This window comes from Alligator sinensis, unplaced genomic scaffold (assembly GCF_000455745.1).
Source record: "Alligator sinensis unplaced genomic scaffold, ASM45574v1 scaffold134_1, whole genome shotgun sequence".
NCBI lineage: Eukaryota > Metazoa > Chordata > Crocodylia > Alligatoridae > Alligator > Alligator sinensis.
In genome coordinates this window covers 542,673-554,869 of record NW_005841920.1, presented here as the reverse complement: position 1 = coordinate 554,869, position 12,197 = coordinate 542,673, and the positions used below count along the sequence as shown (strand labels likewise).

Below are 12,197 nucleotides of genomic sequence, written 5' to 3'. Positions count from 1 at the left end.
AGAAACTGCCTGGTAAATGTATGATTAGAATATCTATAAAATTTAGTATAATCGTGTAATTTATTGCAGGCTTCTCTTAACCCAGTAAATTTCAAGTACCAATCATTAGCAGAGAGACTGAATTTTACTTAAGTCAGAAAATTTGTAGATTGACAGTCTAGACCTTACTCATATCAAAACACTATACACTGATAGAGGTCTATAGCATCAGCATGAATTCCTCTGTATTTGTTGTTCCAGTCAGATATTCAGTATTACATAAGAATGATGGTTTAATAATACTTACAAGTTCTATAGTGCCCAATCTTAAGAGCTCTGATAAGTAAGTTGTAAAAATAACTGAATCTCATAGGGGTTAATAAGAAACACTAAGAGACTACTTTACCCACCATGGAAAAGCAGGCCCTTCTTTGATGGAACAGTGTGTGTTTGACAGCACATGGCAACACAATACAGCCATCTCATAGTGTTTGCATCTCCTATTGAAACAGCTGAGGAAATCTTAATAAGTGACAATGTAATTATCTAATCTAGAATTTAGTCACCCTTGCTCTTTTGAAAAGCAGCATAAACCCTCCCGTGACCAAAAATAATCAGGCCACCTTATTCAAATGGCCATACCTTAAAAATGACCCTTCCCAGACATTTATTCAGCACTGCTTGGAAGGGCAGAGTGCCACCTGCCAGCTCACCAATTGTATTTTCTTCCTGCTTAGCTCTGCCAAAACAGGCTACAGGTTGATTAGGAGAGCACTTAATGTACAGTAAAGTTATGCAGCAAACAGATCACATTACCTTTGCTTTTCTATCTAACTTCTTTAGCCAAAAAATGTCACTGTCAGCTGGTGTGGGCATTTACAATATCCATACTTTGCATAGCCGTCACTGGAAACTTTTATCAAGCTGTTTATGATGTCTTCTGATTAAAATAGGCTCACCAACATCCCACGCTGTAGACTCTTCACAGAATGCCACTGTCAAGGGAAATTGTCCCCACAAGCCTCGCTGGCAGATATTCAAAGCAAAACAAGCATGAGCCATAATGGGTCTCTTCCTCTTCCGACTAAGAACTAATTTTGATATTACCTTCCTGACGTTCTGACATCTTTCCCTTTCTTTTTATAGTGCAAGATTAGTAAATTAGTAAAATATTACACAGGTCTGTAGTGGTCAAAAAAATTCAGGTTTCACTAGAAATGCCACAGAAACTTAGACTTTTAGAATGCTATGGGTACAGACATTCTCAATAATCTTTGCTGTGCTACCATGCTGGATTATATCCAGCTTTAAATTGACTCTCCCTCTTGCAACTCATCCAATCCCTGTCCATCTGCCAAGGCCTCACACAAGCAATTCCAACCAAGCAACCTAGCTCAGACCTCTGATGCTGCTATTTTTCCTGTTGACACATTTGTGTCTTTTTCCCACTCATGCATCCTTCAATTTACCACCAGAGTATGAGGAATTGCATAAATCCAGTAGTTGTAATGTATCATACAAATGTGATTTCCCCTCCTGAGGTCAGATATAAATTCTTGGTTTAACAAACTGTCAAAAGTCTTGGTTTTAAGCCTTTTATACCTGAATTATTAATAATGATGACAATTGTACCTATATGCTACAGCTAGAGAAGTCCAAGCTATTTAAAAACATTAGTTAATTCTCACAATGTCCTATTTCCATTTTACATGTGGATAACACAAAGCAGAGAGAAGATATCAGTAACTTGTCCATGACCATATAGTAAATAAGTGGCAAGCCAGTTGCCTCCCAAAGAGCCTAGCATTTCACTACCATCCTCTCTTCCCTAGACTTATGTTGCATAAAGAATAATGTTTGATAAAACTTAATTGAAATATGTCATCCCAAATCTTTTACACCCAATAGTTTTACAAGGATCATCATCCCAGGTTGGGCTGGGGAAATAAGCAGCCAAAAATGGTGATGGAGGAGGGGAGAGGGAGAAAGAAAAGGAACAAACTAAAGTGGAACATAGTAAAATGACTGTGCAGAGATCGTGTTACATGAAAACTAAACTTGGAAAATGGTTGCTCTTTGGGAGACTATCTAATACATCTCCTTAGATCTTTTTTCAGTGCTGAATGCCATGTCCTTTGTAGTAGAGAACCGACAGTACTCAGCTGTGCTAGATATTGAGACTGCTGCACAGATGTGGAACCTGTTGTTCTCTTTGGATATTTGGCTTCACCTCTTACTCACCCCTTTTATTTAATTCTGGGTATGTCTACACATGCAATTAATGCAACTGAATAAACTCCAGTGCAATTTGAGCTAGAGTAAACTAATCCTGATGTCACCATCTACATGTTTGTTTAAGTGAAGTAATTCACTCCACTGCCAGATAGTATCTGAGTCTGACAGGACTATTCAACAGCACTGTAAATTAGTCTACACCATCCCAATTGCTGTACATGTGTACAGGGTAATGCTTTACTGTGCAGTAAATTAGTTTACAGTGTGATAAAGCACATGTGTAGATACCTCATCTGTACAGTCCTGGGCTTCGCAATCATGTCCTCAGTGACTTGTCCAAGGTTTTACAGTGAGTCCAGCTAGTAATAGAACCCAGCACCTATGTTACTCCTCATTTCAGTAACCAAAAAATGCTAAAAATATGGGAAATGTTTTTTTCAGATCACACCATCCAATCTGTTTTCTGCTGCTGCTGCTGCTGCTGTTCAGTGCAAAAAAGGTAAATCAAATACGTTATCTTCCCACTAATCAAAAGCTATATGCCTTGCAAAATAATTACATATAAACCCTCATTTTTTGGTAGATCTGCTGAAACTTGAAAAACATGGATGCATTTCCCCTTCCCACAGCTAATCTGAATTTTGGTATATATATTCACATAAACACTGTGTTTGTCTTTCAAAATTAGAGCGGTGAGAACAAAATTGAGTCTGGATTGTGATACCTCACAACAACTCTCCTATGCATCTACCCAGAAGTACAGAGTAAGTAATATTTAATGGACAAAGGAAACTGAAGTATAAAGAGGTTAAGTGTGTAGTCCAAAGCCATATAGTGAATCAATGCAGTGCAGACGATGGGGTAACTAAATCCCTACCAAGTCTTTTGAAGTTGTGGTGCTGCAGATTTTATATAAGCACTCTAAACAGCATTTTATCATGATTTAGAAGTAATGCATTTTCTCAGATAGGAAAGGACTGATTATAGCATCACTTTCATTTGGCCTGATGCTATTGACTTCGATAGCACATCTTCCTGTTTACAGTGTGTAAATGAGCACAAAACCTGGCCTTCAGTCCATGCAAAAGAAAGTTTTATATTTATATTGATATGTTGGGAATGTATGTAATTTTCTTACACTTGCTATGTGTCCTCAGATAAATGGCCAGATTCCACACTAGTTTAACTTCATTGGCTTCAATGGAGCTATGTTGATTTACATCAGTTCAGCTGAGCTGTTCTGTCCTGTCCTGTCTCTAGAACCCATGCTACCACATTCATATGACTTCAAGCACATTTGTGGGGGGAAGTAATCTATTTTGGCCCCTGTGTGTTTGCCTTTCCAATGAAACTTTGGTTTGTGTAAGTTACTGACGTGTTACCAGTACTCTGTTGACTTTTTGCAAGCGCAGATGATCAGGTGATAGCGCTATGCAGAAAGAGAGAACCACCATGATCAGTTCCTTTTAGTGTAATAAAAAAGGAAATAATAACAATAATAATATAAAATGAGCAACACAGAAAGAAACTTTACCCAAGAGTAATACTTTGTTCTCTTGATAGCAAAACAGAGAGTGTGTTCAGCAATCCAAGAGGAAGCCACTGCCTCCACTACCTCCCCAGGCTTCAGAAGAACACAAAGAGAACATCACAGTCATTGCACTCTATGACTTTTTTGCCAAAGGACCCTCTAACTTGGCACTCAAGAAGTCAGAAGAATACATTATCCTTGAGAAGTATGATCCACACTGGTGGAAGGCAAGAGACCAAAATGGGTGAGAAAGAAGGCATATTCTGCCTCAGCTATATCAATGAATTTCCTCCAAGAAAAAAAATAACACAGACATGCAGATAGTTTAGGATCAGATTTTAACGTTTACTTCCCAGTTGGGCACATATATGAAGTGGGCAGATATTAAAAAATGCCCAGCATACAGCAAATCTCACTGACAATAATAGGAATCGAGGCTCTGACATACAGACACACTCCATGATAAACAAAAGAAATATATGGTATTTTGAAAGCAACGTGGATTGTTGGGTGGTAAGTTCCTTTGAAAATCGGGTCCTTATTGCTTGGTTTACGGAGCATTTTACAATGCAGTAAGTCAGAAGTACATGCTTGCGTGCAAGCAAAATTTTATCCGGTTAAACAAGGCATGTAAACCAGTAAAACTTCTTAGTGATAGAAGTCAATGTCCTTTAAAAAGTTGAGATCTGAACTTCACTTATGGTCCTCCCCTCATGACTCTGTGTCCCCTGACTCTACATGTCTTCTCCCTCATTATGTCTGGAATAATTGACAAGATTTTGCATATCAAATGACTGCTTTTTATTCAAATCTCTCCTTTAAATACACTGTCTCCATTCAATCTTGCATTGATAACCCACACAATAGATATAGATTAATGTTTATTTTGAGTTTATGGGAAATTTCTTTCTTGCTTTTTTTTTCCTCGAAGTTTGATTTTGTTTTGAATTGGACCAAACCAAAAACATTTCAAAATTTCTTGTCATAAGGAAGGTTGCCAGGCTCTTCAGTGCAATTGCCACTGACAGACTCCCCAGCAGAGTGGCCATTTTTAAGTGCAGGGACACTGATACACAAGACCGAGAAGGTTGCTGGAGTGTGGTAATTTCGGTGCTCCAGCAGACTCCATTAATCAAGTCTGCTCCAAAGCGCTGGAATTCTAGGATGTTGGAGCAGCCTCAGTGTTTGTGTATAGGTGCCCATTCTGCAAAAGCTCTTCAAACAAAATATTTTGGGTACAACATATCTGCATCTTCTGATGAAACTGCTGGCCAAATCTATTAGACATTCATGTAATGTCTTGTGTGTCTGAATTGCAGCCTGTCTAAATTAGGTTGAAGTCTCTTGGGGTGCATACAGACATTTGGGGAGGTTAAGGAGAGATTAAATTGAATTAAAAATGGTCACCCACTCAAAGATAAATTGGGATGGATGAGGTTAGTGGGGGGAGGCTTGTGGCAGTTTCGGGGGCAGGCAGTCTCCGGGGATGGATTGGGGGGAGGGACAGGCAGCATTTGCAGGGGAGATCAGGGGACAAACTGGGTCCCTGGTGGGATCAGGTGGACAAGTGAGGTCCATGGGGGGATTGGCGGGATCCACAGGAGGAACCGGGGGTGGGGGGCGGATTGGCAGGGCTAGCAGAGTCCCCAGGGTCCACAAGGGTTTGGTGGTATCTGGAAGGGTTTAGCAGGATATGGGGGACTTGCTAGGTCCATAGGAGAGCTTAGAGGCATGGGGGGGCTCTCTCTGCCATCCCCAGGGACAAGGGCCTATTTTTAGCCTCCTGACCCTCCCTATCCCCAAACAAACAGCTCCCCCATTAACTGATCTCCCCCATTCTGCCCGCTCCTCCCCCCACCCCAACTTACTTTCTCAGCTCCCAACTTACTTCCTTGGCTTCCTCAGCAAATACTGGTAAAACCAGCACCAGGAGCAGCTTGTGGAATCAGGGAGTTTGGTGGGCTTGGGGGTGGGAGTAGCTGATTTGTGGGGGGGATGGGGGGCCAGGTGAGGTCTAAAAATAGCCTGGTGCAAGGGGAGTGGGTTGGGAAAGTGCAGGCCTAGGGCTGAGGCCACCAGCTAGATTTTCTCAGCCTCAGGGATGTACTAGGGACTGTACAGTTAAGTTAGGTTGGTCTCTCTGGACCCAATCTAAGTTAGGCTACCTCAGAGGTACTTTTAACTTGGATCACACCAGCTATTTTTAGATCAATCTAACTGTCCTGAACTTCTGTACAGTGCACACTTAGGTCCACCTAACTTGGGATCTAAGTGTAAGGTCAGTACCTGGGCAAACTAAGTTAGATTGGGTAGCCATTTTTAATATGATCTAAGCTCCTCCTAACTTCCCTGAATGTCTGTATGTATCTTTGGAGTATAGACCATATCTTCCTCTACAAATTATATAGAGATGAGCATAACAGTGGTCAATAAATAATCATCCTGGGAGAAGGTAACTGGCTCATTTAGAAGGTGGGATTAAAATAACTGGTGATAACCTGGCTAAATATCAATGCAACACTGAAAATCAAAGGTGTAAACCAAAGTCTGTCCTCTAGAATTGGTGATGAAACATCACAAGTACCCATTTCCTATGTTTCATATTACAGGGAATGATTCCTGCAAATAGGGCTTATCAGCATCTGCCATTCAAATAAAAAATCACCAGTTGTAAAGAAGAACTCGGGGATCTTCTTTCATGACAATCTGAATTTATAGAAACAGAACTTATACATAACATGTGGGTGGTAAACCCTCTCCCATTAGGGTAGTTTCTAGCTATGTTTCCAAGTATTACTCTTGTCTTTTCTACATTGTGAAAATGTGAATGAGAACTGGAAATTGAAACTTGAACTTTGTCTATTTACAGCTATTTTCCTGTTGTATATCTGCAGGATCATTTCATAGGCTAGTTTAAAGTAGTCTAGAAACTGATTCAATCTTGTTAATTGTTTTCACTAGGAAATGCATCTAATTTCCTAGAAAAAATCTTTTGAAAAAACCTGAATCCTCAAATATCTTTTAGTTAGATTGCCCAGTTTGAACCTCTGAAAACAGAGTGCAAACTATGCCTGTGCTCAATGAATCCCATTAAATACTTTACATCGTATTATATCATCATCTTTTGGTTGTATTTATTTTAGGAATGAAGGCCTAATTCCCAGCAATTATGTAACTGAGAACAAGAGAAGTAATTTAGAAGCATATGAGTAAGTATACCTAGAATGTTTATTACACCTCCTTTCTGAATGGTTTAGATTGGTTAGGGTCCATAGGCTAGTGCTGTTACACTCTGCTCTTTTCCTGTTGTATATATATAAACCACTATCCAAGCAGACTTTTCAAAATACTTCCTATTTTGGAGTCATTTGCTGATGAAGAGAAACATTCCCAAATATTTCAGCTAGAGATGGACTATTACAGGACTACTTATTTTACACACTAGCCAGTCAACTATGAACATATCCATTTATTGAAGGTGGGACATGTGGCCCTGTAACAACTTATGGTATTGACATGAGAACACAGTTCCTTGTGCTATTATTGGCAGGATTTTAAAAAATAAAATGTGTATATTGGACAGGCTGTGAAATAGGCACAAGGAAAGGCAATTAAGTGATGGTATTTAACTGACAGTAAGGGGCAAAATTAAAGTTGGTGCTGGGATTTTAAGTATTTTCAGTCTGGCATTCAGACTTTTTTGAACTACAAATCTTTAATGTCTTCATTTTTCAACATTTTTAATCAGTAGCTCTGAATTTCCTCACTCACAGATTTTTCTACATTAATTATAACTGCAGATATCTAATCAAATGGCTTGTAAGTAAGCAGCTGTTAATTTTAACTTTAACAGCCTATTAGCTAAGTTTTTGGTTTAAGAATGTTATAATGATTCTGATGTGGCACTTAAATGGTGTGAATCTCTATTATTTTATTAAGACAACCTTGAAATCAAACACATAAATCAACTCTCTTCTTGGGTATTTATTACAGGTGGTATTTAAAAAATATAAACAGAAATCAGGCAGAAGAACTACTACGGCAGAAGGTAATTTGGTCAATGTATAAATATAAATTACCAGTAATCTGAATGTGATCCTGTCAGTATGATGAGAGGCATGTACATTTCAACAATCAAATCTAAAGCTGTTCTACATGTTTTAGGACAGAGTGCTTTAAAATTAAGGAATGGCTTGGTAATGTAAGTACCAGACGTGAAATATCTTGACTACTGAGAGCTCGAAGTTGATAACTCAGCAGATTCTTTCTAGGTTTTCCATTTTCTACATTAGAAGACCTGAGTTCCATGCAGTTTACTGGGTGTGCCTTTTGGAGGAGATGCCAAAAGGCTGTAATCTATTTGTTGTATTTAAACATTAAAATCCTATTTATATTTTTATTAGTGTAGTGGTCTGCTTAGTGCCCTTAACTAAAATATCTGTTTCCCTTGCTATCATGCACCATGCTGTGCTCCTGCTCACAGACTTTTATTGGTGGTACATTAATATTTTTTGTGAAGCAATGGGGATCCCTACAAAAAGTGCGATGTTAGAATTTAACAAAATGGTACCTTTGTTCATGACTTCAGATTATTACTATTATACAGTGAATTAGCAGAGCTTTTCTCAGAATTGGACATGACAGAATTTTGTACTTCAAGCACACAAAAATACAGAGAATCACTGATGTTAGTGAAGAATAGTTTATATATAATCCACTCCATCTCCCTGTTTTACAGTATTTTCAAAGGACTTTCATGGACTAACGTTTAAATGATTCTAAGATACAGTTTCACCGCTTTCATAATCCAATATATTTAACTCCAAGATATTTTTATGAGATGTTTTCTCCCTGGCATTGCAATCCTTCAAATATGTATAGGTTTGTATGACAAACTAAACTATACAAACTATAGATGGAAACCTCACCTATATTGGTGCAACAGAGTGAAACATAATTATATTATTCCATTTTAAGAGTCACTAGTTACTATTCTTTTGTTTTCTTTGGTTCCTTTATCAGATATTCCACAGAATTTCATAATGAATTGAATATCACATTGCATGTAAGTTTTCTGTCAAGCTCAAAAGAAAAGATAAACTAAATCTGAATTTTTTTCAGTCCAAGGAAGGTGCATTTACTGTCAGAGATTCAAGCCAACAGGGAGCCCTTACACTGTCTGTATATTCACGACCTAGAGGGTAAGTGATTGCTGATTAGGAATTCAGATAAGGTCATGAAAGGATGTCTTATTTAAAATTCTTTGTGAGAAGCTGCTTGGTTCGTGCCCTGGCCATGTGCACTATGTGATACTGTATAGCAGGGCTGTCTGGCCTGTGGATTGCATGAGGCCTGTGAGGGGCTTCCACCCAACCACTGTTCCCCATATTGCTCTGACTGAAGCGGTAGCCAGGAGCTCCAGGCTGTCTCCCTGGGTTCCCCTTTCTGTGCCTGCCCTAGGTGGTGGCATGGCACAGTGAAGCCTGTGGTGCAGTGAGGGAACCCTTGGTCAGTGAGCTGAGGTGGAGGAACAGCTCCTAGATCAGGGGGCAGCTCTAACTTGGGAAAAGCTGTCCTGCAGTTCTGAATGTTTTTTAAATGGGATTTTGCTGCAATTTAAATGTTTTATGGCAGAAAACCACATACCCTTTTCCTAGTGCACCAGGCAGCTCTGTAGTGAGACATCATCTGCTCTTCATATTTAATATCCTGTTCTAGAATATATATAGTCACTTTAGTGCTGTATCATATCCTTAGCTGCTTCTCCTTTATCATCTAGAAAGTCAAAATGTTCTAGTAACGGTACAGACTTGTTGTAAAATGATGGTTCGGTCTGGGAAGAGGAGCAGAATATATTGTTTTCTACCTTGTCATTCTTAAAAGCTCAGCTATTTCTTTTCTTTTCTTTTCTTTTTTTTTGGTTTGTTTGTTTTATGCGTTTCTTTAGCTGTGCAACCCTAGACTATACCCCCAGAGTGGAAAGAGAGATTCAGAGAAAGATGATTTTTTTATTTAAACATTAGCTCAACCATAATTCAGCCAATCAGTTTTCAAAGTATATTCCCATTCCAAATATTATTTAATCAGACAGTGTTGTATTATACAAATCTGGTTTATGTTTTAAGTAACCAATGTTTTGTCAATTTCAGAAGCCAAAACGGAGATATCCGACATTATCAAATTAAGAAAGACCATTCAGGAAAGTATTATGTAGCAAAAGAGTATCTTTTTTCAACTATTCCTGAACTTGTCCAGTATCACCAGCATAATGCAGCAGGTCAGTACATAAAAAACAATAAGAATCTACTGTGAACATTTGCACTTCATTGCAGATATGATTTTGACAACTTAGAAATAACTCTTCTGTAATCAAATTCTCTCTTTATTAAGAGCCATAGTTTTTTGAATTGCTGAGAAGTTCAAATATTTAGCAATCCTTTGTACCAAATCAATATATTTGTACCACACTCAAATTGGGAATGATATGAGCCAATCAAACGTATATAAAATGAATTCTCAAAAGGAACAGGAAATTAGGGTTTTTTGTGGTATCTTTTATTGAACTGACAGCATAGTTGGGAGGGGTTTGATAAGCTTTCCAGCACACACTGCTTTTCCTCAGATCTCAAGGAGAAGCAGATATAAGTTGAGCTAATTAGCAGATAGAACAAAAACATATTATTCCATATGTAAATGAAAACAGTTTGCTTAAATAGAGGAGGGCTGTAAACTAGGAGGGAAGAGATATCAGTAGAACAGGGCATCTAATTAGTGGAAGAGCAATATCAAAAGGTAAAAGGCACTAGCCTTTTAGTTATACAGCTCAGTCTGGGGTTATTTTGGAATAATCTTTTGATTAATAAACAAGAAACCAGAGGAAGTGACATTTTTGGTTCTATGGCTGTGCAGCTTTTGGAGTGTCTGACAGAGTTGTGAATGAGATGTGATATAATAGGCTGGAGATTCAGGCTCAAAAGGCACTATAAAAGGTACTGTAAAAGTGCCACAATAATAATACTGATCCCCTAAAACACAAAATTATAAATCTGAAAAGAAGTCCCTCTGAAAAGGGACTGCCTCCTACTACATTTTTGTATAGTGACTGGCTTTGATTTCTGCTGGGGCCTTGAGATACTACTGTCATCCTAATATCTGATTTCTAATAGAAATAAGAGCAAACAAAAAAAAATTCTACATTTTTTTGTGTGGAAACTATAGCATTTGTCCTCTAAGGGTTAAATTGTCTGTCAGAACTGGAAAATGCCAGAGTTTCCACTCTACCCAGCAAGGTATTGATTATGCTCTTCTTCAATTTTCCTTATTCCCAAGGACACATCTGAAAGACCCACAAATAATACAGAACAAAGGCACTTTGAATGAATAAGAAATGTGGGGTTGGACACCAAAGATATGTTTAGGTGTAGGAATCTAATATGGAGACAGAGTGAAGGAGCTTATTGGTCTAAGGAATATTGCCATTCTGATTCCTGTAGGTCTCATCACACGCCTCCGATATCCAGTTGGAATAGTGGGAAACTGTTTACCAGCAACTGCAGGATTTGGTTATGGTAAAGTTTAAGGTTTTGTATTGGTAGATTTAGGTCTCTCTAGGATTTTAAACCATGTCCATCCTGTTGGCAATTGAGAAATTATCTCTGTAATAATGAATATATGCATGTGCATATTCGAATGAATGGTCACATTCATTCTTTCATTCATATTTCTACCATTGCGTCTCTGCAGTGGCATAACTTGTGAGGGGCAACCATCCCAGACACTGACTGGGGGAGAGTTGGGGCAACTGCACATTTGCAATTGAGCTTTGCCCCAGATGCCTAGCTGCATCCCCACTCTGTTGCTTCTACATTTTCTCACATTTTATGAAAAAAGGCCTGAGACTCAAGTTTATGTTCCAGATAATTAGAATTGGTTTGAAAGTATATACAATTTTGATTAATATCATTTGTAATCATGATTGTCTTTGCCCACCATGCAACTTTAAGTAATAAGAATGACATTTCACAGAGCATCAAAAATCAATACAAAGAATTTTGGTTTATATACCTGTAGGATCATCTGCCTGTCCTCCTTGTGCATGTGGGCAGCACCAGCATTATCAATATTTTATACAAAAATGACTTCTGCAAGGCAGAATTATTGTAGGTGGCAAAACAGAGAATGCCAGTTAGTCTTTAGGGAGTTTATACATGTGTTCTGGGAGGTGGGAGGAGCACTCTAATTAAAGCACCCTAAGTATCATGTGTATCAGTGACCCTGCGCTGAAAAATGGCAGCAAGGTGCTTTAACTAAAGCTCCGCTGTTTTTCAGTTCAGGGATGCTGATACACATGATGCTGGAGCCAATTAATTGAAGAAGTGATAGACATCACATATGGTAATGATTCAAGGTGTGGTAAATAACTAGATAACTGTCCTACCTTCAGGCCCCAAGC

General features: G+C 38.5%; 1 protein-coding gene across 1 annotated transcript in view; it reads left to right on the top strand.

Moving 5' to 3' along the window:
- The first annotated feature begins 212 nt into the window (after positions 1–212).
- Positions 213–12,197, top strand: part of TXK (TXK tyrosine kinase) — a 24,494-nt gene continuing 12,509 nt past the window's right edge. The window contains exons 1-8 of the mRNA XM_025198343.1: positions 213–322; positions 2,903–2,978; positions 3,778–3,989; positions 6,889–6,954; positions 7,739–7,793; positions 8,867–8,946; positions 9,895–10,022; positions 11,239–11,313. Coding sequence (XP_025054128.1) covers positions 213–322; positions 2,903–2,978; positions 3,778–3,989; positions 6,889–6,954; positions 7,739–7,793; positions 8,867–8,946; positions 9,895–10,022; positions 11,239–11,313 — 802 coding nt within the window. The remainder of the gene's footprint in view (positions 323–2,902; positions 2,979–3,777; positions 3,990–6,888; positions 6,955–7,738; positions 7,794–8,866; positions 8,947–9,894; positions 10,023–11,238; positions 11,314–12,197) is intronic.